This window comes from Xenopus laevis, chromosome 4S, assembly GCF_017654675.1.
Source record: "Xenopus laevis strain J_2021 chromosome 4S, Xenopus_laevis_v10.1, whole genome shotgun sequence".
NCBI classification, from domain to species: Eukaryota; Metazoa; Chordata; class Amphibia; order Anura; family Pipidae; genus Xenopus; species Xenopus laevis.
Genome location: NC_054378.1, coordinates 15,470,263 through 15,495,508, shown reverse-complemented (window position 1 = coordinate 15,495,508; position 25,246 = coordinate 15,470,263). Strand labels below are relative to the sequence as shown.

General features: G+C 42.7%; 1 protein-coding gene across 1 annotated transcript; it reads right to left on the bottom strand.

Moving 5' to 3' along the window:
* Positions 1–7,836: 7,836 nt before the first annotated feature.
* On the bottom strand, positions 7,837–15,955 carry cat.3.S (catalase, gene 3 S homeolog). Its single transcript, XM_018260259.2, has 13 exons — positions 15,383–15,955; positions 13,808–13,979; positions 13,571–13,681; positions 13,279–13,409; positions 12,091–12,195; positions 11,703–11,828; positions 11,298–11,489; positions 10,687–10,839; positions 10,440–10,578; positions 10,170–10,300; positions 9,943–10,050; positions 8,347–8,433; positions 7,837–8,011 (listed from the first exon to the last, which is right to left on the bottom strand). The coding sequence occupies exons 1-13, from the start codon at positions 15,392–15,394 to the stop codon at positions 7,967–7,969; spliced, it is 1,512 nt and encodes a 503-aa protein (XP_018115748.1). The 5' UTR covers positions 15,395–15,955; the 3' UTR covers positions 7,837–7,966.
* Between the last annotated feature and the right edge of the window lie 9,291 nt (positions 15,956–25,246).

Below are 25,246 nucleotides of genomic sequence, written 5' to 3'. Positions count from 1 at the left end.
GTAAGAAACATATTTGGATAAGGGCAGCCAATCACAGCTCTGCCTTCCCATGAAATATAAACTGCAGTTCCCTCTCAGGTCCACTCAGTTGCTGATAAACTGGCATCCTACAGGGCTAAGAACTGGTAGCAATTATGGATGCACCGAATCCACTATTTTGGATTCGGCCGAACCCCCGAATCCTTTGTGAAAGATTCGGCCGAATACCGAACCGAATCCGAACCCTAATTTGCATTTGCCAATTAGGGGTGGGAAGGGGAACAATTTTTCACTTCCTTGTTTTGGGACAAAAAGTCACGCGATATCCCTCACCACCCCTAATTTGCATATGCCTGCTGAAAAAGGCAGAATCCTGGCCGAATTCCGAACCGATTCCTGGATTCGATGCATCCCTAGTACCAATTACTGTTCAGCTGTTTAGAGACAATCATCAGATTGGTTGTAATGGGTTACTAGACCTCCCAATGTTGCCTTTTTCATTAAATGACCCTGTTTGTTATTTAGTCAACAGTTGTCCTCATCTCCTGCCATTCACTGACACCTAATACTCTGTAAATAAAGTTTACAAAAAAAAATGTGAATGTATTTTGAGAGCGTTTAATTGTATTTCTTGCAATTGTACAATAAATCTGTATTGTGTATTTTCTGCTGCCTGCAACTATAATGGAATTCCGGGGGGAAATGCTTCATCTTTGGGGGGGGGGGTGTTTCACCCATGTGTGTGCCAGGGATCACCCTTCTACGCAGCATATTCGCAAGGGCCAATCAGATATGAAGAAGGGTGCCAGCTTCTACTCAGGTCCCACTGGCAGTGAGCTGCTGGGTTAAAATCAATAATGTTATTTTTCTACTTTTGGAACCCAAGGGCCATGTCCCTAAATCTACTGCCCTATGCACAGCCCCTTATAACCCCCTATGTGTTTTTCTCTGCATAGCATAGGACATTGGCCCAGCTCTTTCTTAGAAAGTCAATAAAGAGCCAAAGAATCATAGTCAACAGCAAAGCCTGTCAGTTCCCAGCATGCACTGTTCTTCATTTATATATTTGCCAGAGGGTGACCCCCAACTGATACTGTGTGTGCTTTAGGCACAATCATTAACCTCAATGCTAATAATTCACTGACAGAAAACAATGCTGTCCATTTGCCTAGTCATTAACCCCTTCCTTGCCACTGACACAATAGCAATGTGGCAGTCCTAATTTGTAACCTTGTTATGAGCTAAGGGGGCCCAGCCTGAAGGCCAGTTATGGGGAGATTTGGGGTGAGTGCTTATTTGTGCCCTGGGTACCCCTGGAACTATAGCAGGGTGACTGTTACCCCAATGTTTCTATATATCTGTAACCTTGTTATGAGCTAAGGGGGACCAGCCTGAAGGCCAGTTATGGGGAGATTTGGGGTGAGTGCTTATTTGTGCCCTGGGTACCCCTGGAACTATAGCGGGGTGACTGTCACCCCAAAGTTTCTATATATCTGTAACCTTGTTATGAGCTAAGGGGGACCAGCCTGAAGGTCAGTTAGGGGGAGATTTTGGGTGAGTGCTTATTTGTGCCCTGGGTATCTCTGGAACTATAGCAGGGTGACTGTTACCCCAATGTAACCTGAAAAGAAGCCTGAACCCAGATACTCTTATATAATGTTGTGTAATTGAAATTTTCATGGTCTGACTTTTTAAACAATGGTCACACACATTCTTACAAATTATACAAATCTGATAATTTGACCCAGAAGCCAAATGAAAGAATCACATGGTCCTGGTCAGGTGGCCCAAATAACTAAATGATTATTATCAATACAATCATATTAAATTGCTCCTAATCTTTGCACATGGCATGTTTTCCAGTAGGTGCAATACAGCCCTAGCTACATTACATTCTACATGATTGGCCATGGGCTGCTGGTAGCACTTCTCATTCGTATCATTGCTTCAGAACTCAAGGAGATCCCATTGTTTTGCTTACTTGCCATTGTGTGCCAGGAGTCTAAAAGATTATTATACAACCTCATAGCAGAGCTACTTGGCCCACCAGTCCTCAAAAATGGTTCTCCCACCTCCTCTTCCCTGTCTCCTTCCCCTTTGTACAGACTTTTGCTTACATAAGTGTCAGATCTCCTGTCCAGTCCTCCTCCTCCTCCTACAGCCACTGTCCAGTGAAGGCTTCTCTCTCCCCCCATCAGGGGCCCACGATCGGATCAGCCCGATATCACCCACCTCAATGTGGACATATTGGGGAGAGATCTGCTTGCTTGGCAACATTGCCAAATGAGCGGATCTCCCTGTGTATGGACTCCTTACTCTCCAAAGCCCAGATTATTTCTCTTTGTGCCTGCAGAACTGATACAAATGTGCAACAAAAGGTTTTTTCTCTCAAAAATCTTACAAATATCCCCCCTATCTCAACTTTTTTCAGCTCTCCCTCTCCACCTCTTGGGCTCCTTTTGTTTGTCTGCTCTGAAAAAGAGGACCCGTCAGTAGAAGTATGACTAAATAAACTTCAAGTTATTATCCTTCATGTATACATCGCTGATAGCTTTACACAGCAGTTACTGACACTGTTCTTCATTCACTTCAGCCCCTCCTCCAGTGGAGCTTACAAGGTCATATAATACTTTGGTCAGTTTCCCCAGGAGACAATTAACCTACCCTACACACTCCATGCAGATAGTGCCCTGCACTATCTCAGCACCTCAAATCACTGGTAGGCAGGGGGACAACTTTGGGCCTTCACCTGCCCACTACTCATGAAAGTACCTCTGCTGAAGGCCATCTACTCTGCCAGGGTATGGGTGCAAAGGGCAAAAACATGGAGGATTGCATCTGTTTTTTGCACTTTACACCCTGCCTTGCATGCCATAAATGACCACTAAAAACGTCACCTTTCCCCCTGGCACTGCAGGGTTTGAGTCACATTGCAGAAGAGATTGTGCTGCTGCTGTCTCACCAAAATGTAGTCATTGTTTGGTCAATTACTACATGGACCTTCTACCCCTCTAGACTTGATCAGTCACCCAGCCAAAGAGCATGTGGGCATCAGTACAAGATCGTTAGCCATGTCTGTGACCAGTTTGTACTAATATCTTCATCCTGCATCATACATGCCCAGCTTTAAGCAAATGTTGCCTTTATTATAACATGGTCATTATACTGCTGGTGTCCCTTACACAACTCATTAGGGCTATTCCACACGGGGAGATAGCCACGCGTTTGCGGTCGCGGCGACAAAGCGCCGCGCCAGTCGCCGCGACCGGCGCAGGCGACAGTTTTGTATGGGCGCCTATGTAAAAACGCCTGTGCTAACCACACGAGGCGATGCGCTTTTCAACAGTCGCCTGAAAATGCCTCGCCAGGCTTTTTCAGGCGACTGTTGAAAAGCGCATCGCCTCGTGTGGTTAGCACAGGCGTTTTTACATAGGCGCCCATACAAAACTGTCGCCTGCGCCGGTCGCGGCGACTGGCGCGGCGCTTTGTCGCCGCGACCGCAAACGCAGGGCTATCTCCCCGTGTGGACTAGCCCTTAAAGAGGGTTATATCTACTTTGCAATGTTACTCAACCCTGGCTTGTCCAATTCGTGCTGGACCATTACTGTTATGTAATACTTACTTATTTTTAGGCGCTTTTGGCTATTTTGAGGTTACTCATGACATCACACAGTACTGCAAGGCCAAAGTATTTGAAAAGGTTTAAAAGGGAACTTCCGTTGCCGCCCGATTCTCCACCATCGGTATGATAAATATTATTGCAAATATAAGGGTTTTGTAAGAGAATTTCTGTTGACTTAATATTTTCATGGAGGAGTTTAACATAATGGACTCTGGTCTTTTTTCAACCCAACTTAACTATAACGGTGCTTCCTGTGAAAATGTATTTTTTGAAGCTGAAAGAACCCAACCATCTGGTCATAACAGAGGCCTACACAGGCCTGTTGGGAGAGGATCATATTAATGTTCCAGTGGGGTCCCTGCCCGATGGGATTTCCAAATCTGCCCAAAGATATCTACCCGCTTTGGGTCCATACATGGGAGAAGTTGCCAACTTGGTCTCAAGGAGCTGAATGGCCAGCTTTACTTCAACTTTCTTTTGGAGAATACTCTATAACAGAAAACCTGCAAAAGGAAAATCCTAGAAGCTTCACACACCATAGAATATTCTCTATTTTTCTGATTAAAGGCAGTTTTAGTTGCAAAAGTTTCCATGTTTGGGGACTTTGGATTTGATAACTCTCCTTGCTGGAATCTGCCAGACCCAATACACATCATTCATCTTATCTGACTTCCAAAGAGAAGTCCAACCTGTAGCCTCAAACTTTTTGAATGGGCTTAAATCTTGTTGTGTCCTTTTCTGTTTCATTACCATTTAATTCTGTTAACATTGCTCTGGGTAACTTCCCAAGGGGAACGAAAGGCACATTATTGATGATGCCTCTAGACTGGGATCCACAATCCTTTCATGTTAAGGTGGCCATGTATGGGCACCTGTTGAGCAAAAATATTATCTCCAACCAAAGGTTGAGAAATCCCTCACTCCAGATGGGGGTAATAGTATTTGTTTTTTTTTTCAATTTAATCTTTTTTAATTTCCCCTCCCACCCAGCACTAGGTCACCCACACTGGGAGGGAGCTCCCACGTCTTGCATAGCACATGCGCATAATAATGAGCAAGTTGCAGCATTCACTCATTATGTGCATGCATGAGCCCCAAAATATCCCTTGTGGGTGGCCTAGAGTGGGTGGGGGAGGGGTAATTAAAAAAAACTACTGTTACCTCCAACCAGAGTGCAGGCTTTACTAGTCTACTCCTTTGGTTGGGGATAAAGTTTTAGCCCAACAGGTGCCCTTTAAGCTGCCAATTTGCCCCCTGCATAGAATTTTGGAAGTTTATCTGCCCATGTATGAAGCTCTCTGACCAATGTCTGACCAATGTAAGCCATGTCTGATTTTTGGGAAGTCCCCTGACAGCAAAATGCATTATATAATTTGGGGGATACTGCCAGGGTCCATATATAGGCCCATGTATTCATATTGTGCTACATGAGATAAAAGCAAAAAAAGAAAAAGCTTTTTTGGGGGTAAATCAGGGGTATGCCTGGGGTACATCAAGCTGGTTCTAAATTGTTCTGCTTTTAATAACATAAGCAAAGTTTCCCTTTAAACTTGAAGAACTCTACTGCCCTCTCCTGTTCTTCTGTCTCACTGCAGGTAATTCACATTTAATTTCACCCACTTTACAAAAAGTTATAACTGCAGATACTTTTCATTAAGATTTGGGGAAGCTAAGCCACCCCTAACCTATTTGCCTAAAAAAGATTAAAGAAAAATTCAAAGAAAAAAAATAAAAATCCTCTAAATGACCAATGTGTCTGAGCTTCTCTAGGAAGGGGCAGGGGGTGCTGCTGACTAGTGTCTTTAGAAAAAAAATCCCTACCTGGTAAAAGTTTTTAAAGAATTTTAAAGTTTAATGTTCGTGTCTCTAGTGTTTCAGTCTGGCATCTCAGTGATTCAGGAGCATCTGAATTGTTACAATTTGCTACAATACAACGATCAAAATAAAATCGTTCTATCGTACGATTGAATCGATCAAAGGATTTTCCTTCAACCGCTAAAGACTTAGAAAAATGTATTGAAGTCGAAGTTTTATTTAAAGAGATAGTACTTCGATTATCAAATGGTCGAATATTCAAATGATTTTTACTTCGAATCGAAGTCGAAGTAAATTCGAAGTCATAGTATCCTATTTGATGGTCGAGGTATCCCAAAAATTACTTTGAATTTCAATTTTTTTTTTCTTTGTAAATTCCCTCGAATTCACTTTGACCCTTGATAAATCTGCCCCACAAATATTGTGTTGATGGTTGAATGCAAGTGTTTTGTCAACCTCATATATTGTGTTACTCTGAAACTGAAATAAAAAGGCAGCTATACTTTTTTTGCAAGGGGACCAAAATATATCTGCATTATACTTTCTATATATAAGAACTCCCATAAATGACAGTTAACTAGTGATGGCCGAATATATTCGCCGGATATGGATTTGCAGCAAATTTCTGCGTTTCGTCGCACGCAAGTGATTTTGGGAAACTGCGGCAAAAATTTGCAGCAACAAAAAAAAATTGACGCTCTACAAAATTATTCGGACACCCATTGACTTTAATGCATTTGGGGACGGCAATCACTGCCACCACTTTTTCCAGGTTCACATTGTCTTCTGTTAGTGGCTGGGAAGAAGAAACATTTAAACAACTGGGGCCTTGTAGACTGTGATATTTTCTAATGGTTGCCCTGATCGATCCCTTTATAAGGAATAATAGTGGCTGCTACGTCTTGTGTAATGGGAAGGAGATGTAAGTGTAGTGTTCTGGTTTAATCCACCACCCCCAGAACAAATCACCATGGGGCAAATTCACTAAACGACGAAGCACCTAACGCTAGCGTGAATACGCCAGCGTAGCGCATTTTCGTTAATTCGCCGATTCACTAACGGACGCTGGCGTAAATTCGCTAGTGTTACTTCGCACCCTTACGCCTGGCGAATTTGCGCAACGGACATAACTACGCAAATTCACTAACGCGCGAATTATTCTGAACGATACCTTTTATGCCAGACTTCCTTCGACACCTCAGACCAGGCGAAGTGCAATAGAGTAGATAGGGATTGCTTCAAAAAAAATTAAAAAACTTTCTAAGTCCCAAAAAACGCTGGCGTTTTTTCATTTTTTATGAGTGATAGGCTGAAAAAGATCAAAATTTTTTTTGGGGCTACCCTCCTTCCCCCTACATTTCCTAACTCATGGCAACTTAACTATACAGTGGGCAGATGTGTAGGGCAAAATAAAAATTTTGTTTGATGTTTTGAAGGTTTCCCAGCCATTTGTAGTGCTGCTACATATTCCTCCATTGAAATTTGAATTTGGCGCCGTATGCAAATTAACCATCGCTAGCGTAACTCCGCTTCGCTTAGCGAATCAATGCTAGCGCAATTTCGCAACCTTACGCTACCCCTGAGTGCAAATTCGGATTTTAGTGAATTTGTGAAGCACTGGCGAAACTACGCCTGGCGAAGTGCGGCGAAGTGCAGCGAAGTTACGCCTGGAGCAACTACGAATCTTGCCCCTATTTGTCTTAGCCAGATCCAGCTCAGAAAGCTTTATAGAGGCGCCAGTAGAACAGTCCACTTCTGCAAACACAGCATGAAAGGCAATTATTAAGGAACTGGGTGGGTACCCAGAGTACCAGCAAAACAGCCTGGGGAGAACACTGCACTATAGTTCCAGGGGTACCCGAGCACAAATAAGCACTCACCCCTAATCTCCCCCTAACTGGCCTTCAGACTGGGCCCCCTTAGCTCATAACAAGGTTACAGATATATAGAAACATTGGGGTAACAGTCACCCTGATATAGTTCCAGGGGTACCCAGGGCACAAATAAGCACTCACCCCTAATCTCCCCCTAATTGGCCTTCAGGCTGGGCCCCCTTAGCTCATAACAAGGTTACAGATATATAGAAACATTGGGGTAACAGTCACCCTGCTATAGTTCCAGGGGTACCCAGGGCACAAATAATCACTCACCCAAAATCTCACCCTAACTGACCTTCAGGCTGGACCCCCTTAGCTCATAACAAGGTTACAGATATATAGAAACATTGGGGTAACAGTCACCCTGCTATAGTTCCAGGGGTACCCAGGGTACAAATAAGCACTCACCCCAAATCTCCCCCTAACTGGCCTTCAGGCTGGGCCCCCTTAGCTCATAACAAGGTTACAGAAATATAGGAACATTGATGTAACATTCACCCTTCTATACCTACAGATATGAGCGAAATACCACAGGGTACAGGGTTGAGCTTTACATCCATTTACTGGAACTGGTGAAACAATAAGAAATATACAAATATAAGTTCTTTGGAGGAATTTCCCCTCCGTTTGGATGGCTCACTATTGGTTCTGCACAAGGTCACTGTGGTCACCGCTACACCTGGGCGGCTTCATAACGGTTGTAGTTGTGCAACGGCTCCTTCATGAAAAAATATGACAAAATAATTATTAACAATAATGTTTAACGTGTAATGTTATTCTTACTACAGAAGCAATTCATTATAGGTTATAGACTGAATATTGATTTAAATCTTTACCCTATAAAAATCAGCAGCACTAGTTACCCTTTTACAATCAGTCTTTCTGGACAGAGAAGCTGCCATAATGGTTTTTACCATATAGCTGAATGCCCATTGCTTACCAACAGGTGGAACCTCACTTCAGTCTCTTTCTATACGAGTGCTGCTATTAAACGCTCATTTGCCCTTAACTACTGCCTTTACAATGGCATTTATTTCTTTCAGTTAACTTTACCTTCTTTCCACCTTCAGCATTCAATTTATCCAGCAAGGCCTTTATCCGGGCGCCATAATCTGGATGAACGTCACTGAAATTTTTAACCTTGGGTGGGAAATACACATAAATATTATAAATTCCAGAGGTTAAAAAAAAGGAACAAAAGGAAATAATTTTGGTTATATCTAAGGGAGGAACTCCCCGGACGATTTTGGAGCGATCCAACGCGCTGCACAAAAACGCAGGCAGGACATCAGATACAACGGAAATGAGGTAAGTGAATGCATTGTCTGATGGTGTTGCAGCGTTGATCAGACGCGACACGACTGTCGGATGCAGATGAAGGGCACATCGTCTGCATCCGACAGTCACGTTGTGTCGGATCAACGCTGCGACACTATCCGACCATTACTTACCTTATTTCTGTCGCATCCGACGTGACGCCTGCGTTTTAGAGCAGCGCGTCGGATTGCATGAAAATCGTCCGTGTAGTCCTACCCTAATATTGTGTCTTTTGCGGGCACCACATTTCCAATCTGTGTTTTACAAATATTTCACTAAAGTCTCTGAAATCAAAGCAAGCAGTAACCCTTCCAACACTTTCCTCTCGTCTCTTTCCCTTTATATTAGGCACCTATCTAGTGCTCCAAACCTGCTGACCAACTGCTGCAGTCTATAAGGGCCTGTCAAAAAGGGCCAAAAACATTGGAATATAGCCCCCAGCTCAAAAGGGCACATATATCAAGTCCAAAAGTATATTCCAAAACATTCTTTCACAGTTTAAAAAATTATTCTTTATTTATCATAAAAAGTAGGCATACGGACCAATTGATGCTCTGCCTTATGTGTTTCGTACCCACCGGTACTTATTCATAGGCAACACGTGATTGGTTTTAATTTTTGGGGAGGGATCTCCTGGGGTATAAATTTTGTGACCAAATGGAACAACAGTAATGCCTATGAATAAGTACCGGTGGGTACGAAACGTGTAAGGCAGAGCATCAATTGGTCTGTATGCCTACTGTTTAATATTTATGCTAAATAAAAACTTTGAAAGAATGTTTTGGAATATATTTTTGGACTTGACCTATCTAGTGCTACCAATCTCTATTTCTGTAGTGAAATGAGAGCAGAGCAGTAACCCTTCCAAACCTTCTCTCTCCCCCTATATACAGGATATCAGTCTACCAATTCCTATATCTGTAGGGGTAATTTAAAGCAGGCAGTAACACTTCCAACACTTGCTTCTTTACCTTGCACCCACCCACACTATGCCTCTGTGTTTCACCTTATTCCTTGTCTCCCATGTATAATGGTATATCATTTATAGGTAAAAATATTATCATATAATCATTATGAGGTAGTGCATCTTGATAAAGGTCCCAGACCATGGACCGAAACGTTGATGCTTTTAATATGTATCATCTAAGATAGATAAAAGTAAAATTTTATTGAACCGGAGTGTGTGCTGCCACAGCTTTTCTTATATATATATATATATATATATATATATATATATATATATATATATATATATATATATATATATATAAATTCACAATGAGATCACGTGAGCACCTATCTAGTGCAGTCATATTTAAAACAGATACTTACAGCTCTTTCTTGGATGAAGATCTGAGCTTCACTCAAGTGTCGGGCGAGGTTCTCACACAGTCGCTGTCGCTCTTCCTCAGTCAGAGTCTGGGTGTAGAATGATCTCACCTGGATGATGGAAGCCAAATAATATATATATATAACAGGTATATACAGTAGATAGTATAGATACATTAATACATTCACCAGCACACCCTGGCATGAATTGGGCAGGGGGACCCTCTTACCTGGGACACATTGTCCTCATCACAGCAGTCATGTCGATCCACATCTCCTGAGGCCACGAATGTGGAGTCTTTGCACTTTGGATCATCCCGAGGAGAATTGAAGCTGTTTGGATAGTAATTCGGCATATGGCCTAAAGGGTAAATGGTTGGTAGGTTAAAATTACGATATTTTGTTTGTGAGCTGCTTCTATGGCCAGAAATAATTAAATTTGGAAATATGAAACATTTCCCCTCTACAGGCCTGAAAGTTGAGTTGGGTTGAGTTCTTACTGGGGGTATTAAACATGCACATGGGCCCGTCCCGCTGGTAATGAGCCACTTTCACTCCCCGAGGACAGTTGACAGGAATGTGCAAATAATTTGGTCCCAATCGATACCGATGAGTATCCGGGTATGAGAACAGGCGACCCTGTAGAAGTAACACAACTGCTGAAACCTGCAACACTGGTGGAAGCCAAGAGACCATTTATGAGACTTTAAATGTCGACTTTTATGGCACAGCTCAAGCCCGTCTCACCTGCAACATTTTATCCGGACTGGCTTCAATCCCTGGGGGCATGTTGCTTGGATCAAAGGCGACTTGTTCCACCTCTGCAAAGTAGTTCTCTGGGTTCCTGTTCAGCACCAGTTTGCCGACGGGGATGAGTGGGTAATCTCTGTGTGACCAGACCTGAAGAAGATCAAGGAGAAGAGGAAGATGAAAACTGCTTCCCATGTCTCTCAGCCGGCCTATGGACCATGGGAAACAACCCAGGAGCAGAAAGTACAGAGAATCAGATGTCTGCAGAGATATTCACATTTTTGGGTCAACTCTCCTTTTTGCCATTTTCCAATGTGTCTTTTTCACCCTTATACTTCCTTCCCATTTCTTTCTAAAATATTCTACTCCTTATCATCTTATTAACTCTACGTCTTCTCCTTTCTGTTCTGTTTTTCCCACTCTCCTCCTTCACACCCACCTTCTCCTTTCTGTTCTGTTTTTCCCACTCTCCTCCTTCAACACCCACTTTCTTCCACCTTATCTGCACCCCCTGCACTTGGCTGTGCTGCCTCTGGTCTGGACAGATAGATACGACCACATTTTTTTGAACTATAGAATACGTTTGGAAGACTTTGGGGGTCACTTACTTTTGTGAGGTCAAAAGGATTGAAAGGACATTTCTCTGCTTCCTTGAAGGTCATGACCTGGATGTACATGGTCCAAGATGGGAAGTTCTTCTTGGCGATAGCCTGGAATAGGTCTCTGATGCCGTAATCTGGGTCACTCACCACCAGCCTGTCTGCTTCTTCCACTGAAAGGTTCTTAATCCCTTGATCCGTCTATAGGAAATGAAAAGACTGAAAGTTCTCCTTTTGCCATACATCTCTCCAATTAAAATTTTGTGGACTTTACTACTCCTTATCCCTGCTGCCAGAATTAAAGCTTTCTAACTGGTAAATAATGTAGGTTGCTTAGATCCCCTTAGCCTAACTGATATGTCTTTTTGAGGGCCACTTACTCTATCCCCTATTTGCCTCACACCGACTTTTTACCTTATAATGAAACTTGCAGTAAACTGCCTTTCCTTCCGTATCCACAAGCTTGAAGGTGTGAGACCCATAACCGTTCATATGTCTATGTCCATCTGGAATTCCCCGGTCGCTGAACAGGAAAGTAACCTTTAAAGAAATAAGAACACACATCAAGGTCTGGGGTGGGGAGCAGCAGATTCAGTACAGAGCCCGTGATCACAGCACAAGTCACATGACTGGAGGCACCTGGGAAACTGACATGTCTAGCCCCATGTCAGATTTCAAAATCAAATATTTATAAATCCATTTGTTCTTTTGAAAAACACTGGAACAGCACTATTAACCAATGAATTTATATAAAAAAAACATGTTTTCCCATGACAGTATACCTTTAAGCTAACCCACCAACCTGGTGCAAAGTCTCGGGACGCAGGCTCCAGAAATCCCAGACTGTATCTGGATCCTTCAGGTGAGTCTGTGGATTTCTCTTCTGACTGTGAATGAATGATGGAAACTGCAGAAAAGGCAGAAGTTACTCCATTTATAACCATAGAAATTGATACATAACTACTCGTTAATAAGTGTTAATTCCTGTTTCACATGACCAAGCTGGCCTGGGTGATTGCTGTGATTAAAATGACTAAGCAACCATGTTAACAAAACATTAGGGAGCAAGAGGGATCCATAATTCAATTTATATGATTCTCTACACTAGAGGGCACATTTACTATTGGTCGAAGTAAAACTCTTCGACTTCGAATATCGAAGTCGAAGGATTTATCGCAAATACTTTGATTGTTTGATTCAAAGGACGATTCAAAGGATTTTCCTTCGATCAAAAAAAGCTTAGAAAGCTTATGGGGAAGGTCCCCATAGGCTTACATTGATGCTCGGTAGGTTTAAAGTGGCACAGTAGGTAGTCAAAGTTTTTTTTTAAAGAGACAGTACTTCGACTATCGAATGGTCGAATAGTCGAACGATTTTTACGAAGTCGTAGTCAAAGGTTGAAGTAGCCTATTCGATGGTCGAAGTACCCAAAACAAAACTTCAAAATTCCAAGTTTTTTTCATTCTAATCCTTCACTCGAGTTTAGTAAATGTGCCCCTAAAGGAATGTACAGTTGGGATTACATCTAAATTCATCTCAGCCACATCCCAAGAACCTCCAAAATGTATTTATTCTTCTAACAGAATTTACTCGTTACTTCTGGGCTGCATTCTTCTCCATGGCCCACCAAGAGAAAGCTTGGAACTGTCTAACACAGCTAACTGGGGGTTTCCAATTACATTGCCATCTATAAATGAGGAGAAGACGAATAAGGCAGTCTGAATGATGAAGACCACACTAACCAAAGCTCTGTGTTGCCTATAGTGACCACTACAATCGGAAAACCTTGAAATTGGCTTTACATTCATAAATGATCCTCAGTGGGCAAATGAACACAGAAACAGGTCTAATCCCAAGTGAACTTATATTTAGCTGGATCACATGCAGATGTGGATGTAGAACATGAGTCTGTAGGCCAGTGTGCTTAGCCTATACTGTCCTAAACACAAACTGCACATCTTCTGCAAATGAGCCTGGAGTCAGAACTGACCAATATGGGATCTCTGATGAAGAAAATGGGGGTGCTGTTTCCAACCAGGTCCCAGATTCCTTCTTCCGTGTAGAATTTTACTGCAAAACCCCGCGGGTCACGGATAGTATCTGCTGATCCTGCTTCCCCAGCTGTAGAGAGAGAAGGGCATTAAGGGACCACTTATAAGAAGGGTGCTGAAGGAGCTTTACTTTGGCACTCTTTGTTCTTGGGCACTTGCACTAAAGAGTTTAACAGAGGCTGGTGGGGGCCCTTTATACCAGATACATGAAGGGGGGGGCAGAATTCTTACCAACTGTGGAAAATCTCACTGCAACGTCCGTCCTTTTCCCAACTTTTTCAAACACCTTGGCCCTGCAGTACTTTGTGATGTCGTGCGTCACCTCGAAATAGCCGAACGCCCCTGGAATCAAGAGCAGAAGTGTCAACAAGTTTCTGGCAAGTAGAACAATTAAATAACTGGTCACCAGCAACTACATTGCCTTTCAATATACACAGAACAGATGAAGGTATAATTCTAACAACACACCTGCTCCTTTTGCATGTACAACTCTTTCCGGTATCCTCTCCCGGTCAAAATGCGCCATCTCTTCGGTGAACACCACATCCTGCATCAGCATTGGCCCCCGGGGGCCGGCCGTCAGAACATTGAGCTTGTCCCCAGTGGGGATTCCGGCTCCCGTAGTCAAGATGGGATGAGTCTGCAAATAAAGATTGCATTATACACTCTGGATTGGGACTGGACCTTTAGTTGATTGTGACTACAGTTAAAAATTAGCAAACAGCATGGCAGCTTCCTGTTAAATGGGATAAGAGGAATAGGCACTACACCTAGCGGGGCTGTTTCAGGGATTTCCAACTTGTTGCAATTTAGCTGTTGTTGAACTACCACTTAAAGCAATCTGAAGAGGTTCACAGCAGCCACAGGTTACACAATTTCCCCTCTATATGGTGGCGCTGAAGAGATCCATAGTAAAATTGAGCTGAACATGACTAAGCAGATCCCCCAGCTTGTATTAAGGAGGAAATGTGACTTTTGCACAACAGTCAGTGGAGCAATCACTAGAAGGAGATTAGAGTCAGAACCACATTCATGTTATCCTCACCCCTTTGCAGAGCTCCTGCTGATAGGCTGAAAAATTGCTAATGACACCTTTACTACAACTTTCCTGATAATGATGAATGGTGTCTTTCAGTAGGAAACTCTGAGATGGGGTGACTGCCCTGAGAACCCCAAATTTTAGGGGACCAGCAAAAAAATGAGAAAAAATAGCTACAGTAGGCAAAACGCCAACAGTACAGCTTTCACCTGACTCACACTAACGCATTCCTCCATCACTTGACACCTACAGATTCTGTCCCAATTCCACCTCTCTGACTCTTTTTTTACTCAAACCCCTTCTCACTCAGCTCTGCTCCTTTTTTACTATACAGAACGGTTCCCATTATACTTAATTAACTGATTTGACATCGTGGGTTGGAAAGTCTTTGGGGTCTCAGCCAATAAGCTGCTCTTGGGAGCTCAGCAATGGGACATGCCTGGGGTGGTCTTATGAATATTTATCAGGTTCTAGAGCCTCTCCCCCTCTTCCTCTTCATGGGACATCCCTGTTTTGCCCATCACTCTCCTTTCCTGAGTAACCCCCATGTCACGGAAACAACCCTTGCAAATTGAGCCATGTTTTTCTGAATATGTTTATTTATTATCCTATAAGCTTATCATTCTCATCAGTACCTGACCCAGTAGAGCTTACAATCTAAGATCCCCAGCACCCATTCTCACGCGCAAACTAGGGTGAATCTCATTAAGGGGCAGAAGAAAGTGTCACGCCATGTGTAATGTAAGGGCTTATAAATAAACACCATAGAAGCTTCAAAAGCAGAAAACTGCAATTAGTAACTTGTTCTTTTGTTTAAGAGCAGATGCAGTTAGTCTCTCCTTCACCTTCTGCTACCCATTCCAGTCCTAGCCTGCTGCCTTGGCTCCCATAGAGGGTTTTACTCAATTCCATCCCCACCCAGACTACTCTGCTCCTATTTACTGTATAGTACAGTTCCCCATAGATGCACTGTGGGATTATTGACATTCTATGTAGTTAGTTACCTGCTGTGCCATACTGGGCAGAAAGTCTTCAGGGTGTCACCCACTAGGCTGCTCTTAGGTGCTCAGCAACGGGACTGTGAATGCCCAGGGAGCGGTTACACTAACATTTATCAGATTCATGGCCTCCCCCCTCTTCCTCTTATTGGGACTTCCCCTCTTTGCACCAGAATGCCTTTCCCTCCCCAAAGCAAACTCTGTACCCTCCTTTCATAAGTAACCTCCATGCCAAGGAAACAACTCCTGCCAGCTGTATTTACCTTTCATCTCGATTATTATAACACTGACGCCCCAGTATGACACAAACTCATTTATTTAACATTAAACAAGAAACCGTTTATCAAATGAAGCTCAATGGGAAGCGATTCTCCTTTAATATTAAAAGAGGGATTACGCCATTTTATCAGGAATATATATACCTCTAGTCACACCTATATCAAATGTAAGGGCTAAGGCTGCTAAACATGAAGGGTCATTTACATTCATTATGTTAAAAATAAAATACCATTGCGCCTTTTTATGCAGAGATACCATGGGGGTTCACCCCGATCTAAAATACAAATGCTCTGTATAGCTACAAATGCATAATGCATAATTATTGTTACTTTTTATCACTTATCTTTCTGGTGAGGCTTCTCCTATTCATATTCCTTGGGTGTTAGGGTAATTTGGATCCTAAAAATCAGACTGCAGAACCTGCAAACTGGGGAGCTGCTGAATAAAAACAAAATAACTCAAAAGCTACAAATAATAAAAAATGAAAGCCAATTGCTAATATCACTCTCTGCGTCATACTAACCGTTAACTCAAAGGTGAACAACCACAGCTGAAACTCCCCTGGTGATGCCAACAATGTGGATTCTGGGCAGAAAAAGCACTGTAAGAAAAAAATGGCAATTGAGCTCAAATTAGCACTTTCCTCACTGCACTTGCAGTTGTAAATGAACTCTATGGTGTTTTCTGACATGTACTGACATGAGCACAAAACTGCTGAGAATATCTGCTGCAGTGGGTCGGGTACCCATGGAATATACACAATCAGTCAGGGTTCAGGAGGAAAAGACCACAAGTCCTGACTGTGCAGAGCAGCATTGGACCTCAGGGCTACCCCAACTAAATCACAAACTCAGAACCTGCTTACACTCACCCCCCAATGTCCTGGACCACAGCGAGGGCCCATGTTTTTTTTCCGGCTGTCCTGCCTGTCCAGTCCGACCCTGGTGCAGATGGACCATGGGAGTTTGTGGGCAGTTTTAAAACCTAAAAAAATCAAAAATAAAACCCATGAGCTCCCCAGTGTTTTTGTCAATTTGTGATATCACCAGAATAAAGATGCAGCCAGCTGGGTGGTTTCCGGAAGGGACTTCTTCAGGAGATTAAGGTAGGGGGTTTAGGTCAGATTGTGGAAGTGTGGGTCATTTGCATGTCTGTCGTAGGACTCTATTATCCGCCCCATGTTTAGTAAGCACTGATAGGTACAGCTTTGGCTTACCCAGGTGCACACTGGGAATATTTTGGCCAGAAAATACTCATGTGAAGAACAGTGCATGTGATAAGCCTTAGGGTAATGGCACAAGGGGGCAAAATAGCCTTTGTCAGAGTATACAGACTATACAGAATATATATGAGCCTACCAGAGGGGGAAATGATTGTCTGTGCTAAATGCAATAACCAAAAACTGAAAAAATGTGTATTTATAGTTAATATGTTAATAAAATATTGTATCTATTCTGATAAGCATGAAGCAAGAAATGTTTCACCAGACTGAGATATAAAAGTGAATACAAACGCCCTTCACTATTCCTGCAACGACTCACCATGAATAGGCATAATATTACTCCCATATGCAGGGCATTAGTGCAAGCCGAGCATGAATAGAACAATCACTAGAAAGGGATCATAGTGTTACGCAAGTATTTGTGAAATAGTCTTGGAATATACCCAGCTTAGAAGGAAATACACCCAAATATTTTGAGGACAAATATTTCCACTGACATAGAGGGTGGGTGATTTTTTTTTATTTGGGAGGCTACTTTATAGTTCCCCAGGGCCTGCTCCATGTATAATTCCCCAGAACACACTGTAGGATAAATACAGTGCTAACAGGGCTGAAACTAGGGATAGACAGAAGAGGTATGTGCCTAGGGTGCATCGTTGGGGGAAGGTGCTGGGCATGTACCTCTTGCCCGAATACCCCTAGTCCTGGCCCTCAAATCCTCTGGTCCTGCACGCTCTCCTCCCCTCACCAATCTCTCCGTGGGGGTGGAGCGTTGTTGCTGGCTGGGTTGCCTAGGGTGCCCGGCCTGCCCTGCCTGGCCCATCCATTTATGATGTCCCAGAACACATGGCAGCATAAATACAGTACCAATTCCATCCATAATGACCCAAACACATAGTAGAATAAATACAGTGCCAATTCCATGTATAGTACCCCAGAACACAAGGCAGGACACATACAGTGCTATTTCCATCCATAATAACCCAGAGCACGTGTAGCATAAATACAGTGCCAATTTTACCCCTTAAAGCACATGGCAGGATAAATAAAGTGTCAGTTTCGTGTATAATACCATCATGTGTGTTGCAAAATCATCTTGTATTCTTACACACACACATATAGAAAAGAAATTACAATTTCCTCTTTTGCCAGCGCTGAAGCCCCGCACTGGGAAACGCAGCCCCCATAAGGAAACACATGGCCCCGGCCAGATCTGTTAAACAAAAAAAATTTTTAATGCAACATTGCAACATTTCCACTTCTCATTTTGCACAAACACTGTTACTGCCAAATGTTGGGGGGGGGAACATAATTCGTAGAAGTGGGAGATCTTGCACAAAACCCCTTATGTTGTGTTTATTATAGTGTCATGGCATTTGTCTCTCCATTTACACATTACAGATAGAAATCCTAAATAAACACACATAAATACGCACAAATAGCTGGGCATCCATTTAGCTCAAATTTTTTACACACAAGAACACCCATATACTCCAATGTATTGTGTATTGCAAAAGCCTCTGCAGTGGAGTGAAAATTGGAAAAAAATGTCCATTGAAACGGGACATTCTCATCACTACCTGGAGTTGGGAAAATTATGTCAAACGGCCGAAATCCCATGAACCCTGCTATGTTACTCAGAATTTTATTAGCATAAATGGCAAACAGGGCAGTATTGGGTCCCACTGTGGTGTTTTTCAAAGGGGGCTCTGAAGGGGGACACGAGATTATTAAATGGCTTTCATACTTCTTTAAAGTACTGTACATAAATATATATAAAGAGAGTGAGAGGGGAGGGGGGTGTATGGGATTTATTATCCAGAATGCTCAGGACCTGGGGTTTTCCGGGTAAGGGATCTTTCTGTAACTTGGATGACAATATTTGAAATCTACTAGCAAATAATTTAAAAGTTAAATAAACCCAAAAGTGTGTCCATGCTCAGACTTGTTTCAATGGGGCGCTGGATCAAAAATGAATAAATAACAATAGGAAGATCTGCACAACTTATTGTGATAAAAGTGCTATTTTTTTCAGTCACTGTGCATTCTAATGTTTTGATCCCTAGTCCCAAATTGGGACAGTAAGGTTGGAATACATGTGGCTGCCGGTGACAATCAGACACCCATAATGTTCTCAGGAGACAGAGAATCAGCAGTTACTCCACTACTGGGAACCTGTGATGCTTGTTCTATCCCTGATTAAGGCACAAACTCCATGGTGGGTAAGGGACCCCTTCTGCCCGCCTGTGTGTAGGGGCAATGATGTATGGGGATTAAAATGGGTGACGAGACACTGTAAGGTGAGAAATATTTATTGATATCAGTGTACCAAGTAATAAAAAATGTCACATCAAATATTTTAAGATTCTCCTGGTCTCCTTGTAACCTGAAGTGGCATGCCAGTCTCCTGCTTAAAGGAACAAGTAACACCAAAAAAGGAAAGTGTCCTAAACTAATAAAAATATAATGTACTGTTGTGCTGCACTGGTAAAACTAGGGCATTTGCTTCAGACACTCTACTATAGTTGATATAAATAAGCTGCTGTGTAGCCATGGGGGCAGCCATTAAAAGCTGAAAAAGGAGAAAAGGCACATGATACACATCAGATAACAGATAAGCTCTGTAGTATACAATGGCATTCTTCAGAACTTATCTGTTACTTTCTTTTCTGTTCCTTTAACATATCTCCATCATTTCAACACATGGAAAGAGTCCGAGTGAAAAATAAAGTGTTTGAGGTGAGTAAATCAGATGTGCGGCCTGGGCAGGTCAGGGCAGTGGGTTGGGGCTTGCTGGCTGGAGACTGAGGCAGGGACATTACTGGGCAGGTCATGAAAGAGCCAAGGGAATTACAAATTGGTGCCTTTCCACAGAAATAAAGTATTGTGTATACAAGGTGGTAGGGTAAGTGTTGCTAGGGAAGCCCCTTGTTACTAAGGAAGTGGATATCAACACAGTGTCTGCACAGTAAGTGCAAATAAGGAAGTGCGCCGGTGTGAAGCAATAGCAGTAGAACTGTCAGGCCTCCTTGAGTTTCCCTTGAGTCACCTTGATTTATATACCGGGGTGGGGTTGCGGCAGTCAAGGGGAGGGGTCACCGCAACCCATAATTCATGGGAATCTGACATTTTTATAGCATGCCAATGTTGCCATAGCAACATTATTTGGTGACCTGACAAACGCTTAATTGATTGTGGGTCACTCAGACTACAGTAGTTTAAACTTTCTGTTTTTTTATGTTGCAGAAAATGGGGGGAAAGTACTGCAAAGTGCACACAGTTTTTGTCCAGTTTTGATCCAAAAGGCTGATTTTTAGGAAGGGATGTCCAGGTCAAAACTGCCTTCCCGGTTCACTTATTAGGAACCAAGTGATGGCAACCCTATTCCATGGATGGCTGAAATCGCAAAGTGGAGAGCTGCTGAATAAAAAGGTAAATAACTCAAAAACCACAAATAACAAAAAAAGAAAACCAAGTGCAAATTGTCTCCGAATATAACTCTCTACGTCATACTAAAAGCTCATTTAAAGGTAAAAAACTCCTTTAACTTGTTTATAGCTAACGAAACAATCACCAGTGCTCTGTCTAGCCCACGATGTAGCTGCTAGAAACTCCCAGGTGCCATCACTCGGTTCAACCCAAATCTGGAGTTGACCAACTGCTAGAAACGATTAAAAAAGCCAATATTTTAAATGCACTACATATTTAGAATGCTAACAGTGAGTGTTGGACTCTTGTACAATGAGGGGCCTTGACATGGCACGTGAGCTTACATATTTTGTCCAAAGTGTGGTTCTAAGGGTTGGACTGGCCCACTGGGATACCAGGAAAATTCCCGGTGGGCCCAGGTGTCAGTGGGCCTCTTGCTTCTAACCATTTAGCCTATTTCATGGTCAAATTTCATGGGAAAAAAGAGGCTTAATAATGGAAGAAAAGAGTATAGTAAGTAGATATAAAATACTAGGAGAATAAAGGGAGGAGAGGAGATTTTTTGTAATAATTTTTTTTTAAAGGCAAACCGTGCGCTGACAATTTTTCTTCTTTTTGTTTATAGATTATACAAGTATCCCTCTGCTGCCTGATTTCCTTTATAGATCCAGTGGGGGGCAGAGTTCTCCTAGAAATAGATCCATACTAGTGACATCACACATTTGCAGGCAGTTTATTTGCAAGTTTGGAATCCCGTGTTATAAGAACAAACCTTTTTTTTAACAACGAATGAATGTAAACATGATGGGAAAAACTTACTTGAAAAATAAAATGATACCATAAATGTACCACTGGGGACAGGATCTGTGTTTAGCAAACCGATGATAACACAATGGCGCTTTAAAAGGGTGGTTCACATTTAAGTTTATTTTTTTAGTATGTTATAGAAGGCTAATCCTAAGTAACTTTTCAATTAGCCTTCATTTTTTTCTTTTGTATAGTTTCTGAATAATAAGCTTTTTTCTTCTCCTGATTCTTACTTATCTTTCTAGTCAGACCTTCTCCTAGGCATCAGGTTCCAGTCTCCCCAGTTTATTCAAATCAGTGCATGGTTGCTAGGGCTATTGGGATCCTAGCAACCAGATTGCTGAAATGGCAAACTTGAGAACCGCTGAACAAAAAGCTCAAAAACCACATCATATTTATAAATGAAAACCAATTGCAAATTGTCTCAGAATATCACTCTCTATATCATACTAAAAGATAATTTAATGGTTAATAACCCCTTAAAGCATTTTTTTTAAAGCTCAAGTAATTTGTAAAAGTTCTCAGGGGGTCTGATGCCGCTATTGATAAGGAACAATAAGCCAATAAATACCCTTTATAGCCCTGCCCTAATACTGCCTTTGTATATTATCACAAAATTAGAGTAATAATAACGTACAGGGAGAAAGTAGAATGTACAGGGACTTGCCCTTTCCAAAAGCATTTTCTCTGTGACATCAATTGAGAGCTTGGCTGTTACTAAGAGCTTCTTTTAATTTTGTTAATGACCCAGTAAATGGCTCTGAAAGAGTTATTACAGGTACTTGAAGGTAAAGAAATTCCTGACATAGTCTGCTGTAGGCAAGTATCTCCTGCTGGTTTGCAGTCTGGGTCTGGTACAAAATTTGTGCCTCCCTTTAGAGGACCTAACCCACCATCACCACTCACTATAACATTTATAGTGCATATGACACACCTTCCCATTGCAATGCAGGCACCATGGGCACCAAGGTAGTTATGCCACCGCTGCCTGTAAGTTGCCATCAGTATATTCTAGCCCAACCCACTGCCAAAGTCTCCCTGACCCTCCTGCCCACGTAAGCTGCCAGATGAGTGATTTAGTTCTGTCCTCTGTTTGAGTTCAAGGCTCTACCCGGGCTTCCAAATTTGGGGACCTATGTTTCTCATAATGGGACACAATTTATGTCTCTAAATTTGTAGTGCGGTTATTACTCTGGGGCATTCAGATATGTGCTTGGTGTATAGAGAGTCTGAAAGGGAAAGAACAGCTGCATCCAACAGTTGGAGAAGTTGGGGTATGTGGCCCAATGCACCCAGTCTGCAGATACAGTAAATGCACTGATTTATATCTAGAGAAAATCTGGTCTTTCTGCATTTGTCAGTGATACTTGTGAGTCCAAACAATTCCATTGCGTACGATTTCTGACATAGTGTTTGGTATGTTATCTTGCTTGTTGTTGCTGCATGTCTTTATAAACATACAAATTTTGTCAATCGCATTTCTTAACAAATTATTTCCTAGGACAAAATGGGTTCAGAAGATGATTATTCATTTAGCTGCCAACATCAACATTTGGACAATAAGAGCAGAATATAGTTCAGGTTTTCACACAAACCCTTGAAGGCAAGTGCAAGTGGGCAGGGACTGTGGCTGTGTGATAACAGGTATAGTAGGGAGAGATGGTACCTATAGTAACAGTGGGATAATAGTCTCTGGGAAGGGAGTGTGACTGTGGGATAGCAGGTATAGTAGGGAGAGATGGTGCCTATAGTAACAGTGGGATAATAGTCTCTGGGAAGGGAGTGTGACTGTGGGATAGCAGGTATAGTAGGGAGAGATGGTGCCTATAGTAACAGTGGATAATAGTCTCTGGGAAGGGAGTGTGACTGCGGAATAGCAGGTATAGTAGGGAGAGATGGTGCCTATAGTAACAGTGGATAATAGTCTCTGGGAAGGGAGTGTGACTGTGGGATAGCAGGTATAGTAGGGAGAGATGGTGCCTATAGTAACAGTGGGATAATAGTCTCTGGGAAGGGAGTGTGACTGTGGGATAGCAGGTATAGTAGGGAGAGATGGTGCCTATAGTAACAGTGGATAATAGTCTCTGGGAAGGGAGTGTGACTGTGGGATAGCAGGTATAGTAGGGAGAGATGGTACCTATAGTAACAGTGGGATAATAGTCTCTGGGAAGGGAGTGTGACTGTGGGATAGCAGGTATAGTAGAGAGAGATGGTGCCTATAGAAACAGTGGGATAATAGTCTCTGGGAAGGGAGTGTGACTGTGGGATAGCAGGTATAGTAGGGAGAGATGGTGCCTATAGTAACAGTGGGATATTAGTCTCTGGGAAGGGACTGTGGCTGTGGGATAGCATGTATAGTAGGGAGAGATGGTGTCTATAGTAACAGTGGGATAATAGTCTCTGGGAAGGGAGTGTGACTGTGGGATAGTGGCACGTGCCTAGGGCGCAAAGCTGGGGGGGCGCCAGGCACGTACCTGCTCTGACGCCTACCCCATTGTCTGGTCCTGTCTTTCTCCGACTGCCATGGATAATTTCTTGTAATAGCGCTTCTGCGCATGTACGTATGCAGTTCTGCGCATGCGTGTTCGAGCGCAGTTTCGCGCATGCACACCCAAGCGTGCAATCAGCCGGCGCCGTGCCCAGCCAGGTTGCCTAGGGCGCCTGGCTGGGTTGGCCCAGCTCTGGATAGCAGGTATAGTAGGGAGAGATGGTGCCTATAGTAACAGTGGATAATAGTCTCTGGGAAGGGAGTGTGACTGTGGGATAGCAGGTATAGTAGGAAGAGATGGTGCCTATAGTAACAGTGGAATAATAGTCTCTGGGAAGGGAGTTTGACTGTGGGATAGCAGGTATAGTAGGGAGAGATGGTGCCTATAGTAACAGTGGGGATAATAGTGTTGGGAAGGGAGTGTGACTGTGGGATAGCAGGTATAGTAGGGAGAGATGGTGCCTATAGTAGCAGTGGGGATAATAGTGTTGGGAAGGGAGTGTGACTGTGGGATAGCAGGTATAGTAGGGAGAGATGGTGCCTATAGTAACAGTGGGATAATAGTCTCTGGGAAGGGAGTGTGACTGTGGGATAGCAGGTATAGTAGGGAGAGATGGTGCCTATAGTAACAGTGGGATAATAGTCTCTGGGAAGGGAGTGTGACTGTGGGATAGCAGGTATAGTAGGGAGAGATAGTGCCTATAGTAGCAGTGGGGAAGAAACTAATAACACTGTGGCCTCTGAGATGAAATGATAGATGTAAAACATGCCTGTCTGTTTGTACAATAAGTTATATTTATAACAAGAATGAACTTGCTTGATCTATACAGGTTTAACAAGAGTCTACATTTTTTAATCTATTTACCTGTGTAAGGCCCATTCTTTTGGCATGCAGTATGTCCCTCGCTGTCAGTCACTTAACAAGAGGGTAGTAGTGTGGAATAAGATAACTAGGTTGTTACATTACCAGTATATGTAATGGCACCTACAGTTAAGGCCACAACACGGCACAGCACTTGGCAAAATGAAAATGTCGGCCCTTTAATGCTGTGTCCATGTGTAATGCACTATGGGCATCAGCTGCATACCTCCCATTGGTCCCTTTTTTGCGGGACAGTCTTGCAGTGCAGACAAGAAAAAGGGTGTGGCTCCATAGGAAAGTGGGCGGAGTGTGGGTGGATTGGAGTGTTGTCTGCGACTAATTACCATGGGCAGCGTTTTGCCTAGAATCTCATAGGTCCCTCCTCAGTCTGGGGGGGTCTGCTATATAGTAGTTACTGGTTTAATAGCAATTTTATAGTCTCAGTTATGGAGGACTGTAATGAAGCACACATGGAAACTATGAAACTGGATGCAGCTACTTAACCGCATTCCCCAACAGGATCTTCTGCATTTGTCAGGTTCCTAAATCCTAAATAGAATCTGACCCCTGCAGCCCCCGTGTGAGAAAGAATTACAGGAGTGTGTGAATAATTAAGTAGCTCTCTATCTAATTATATGCCAGCACCTCTAAGGCCTAGTGCTCATGGGGCAAATTTGGGGCATTTGGCACAACACTTTTTAGTTACCCTTTACATTTTTTAAAGCAGGACTATTTAGAAGTTAGGCCCACCTTTCTTTCTTTTTAATTTTAAGGTTTAATTTC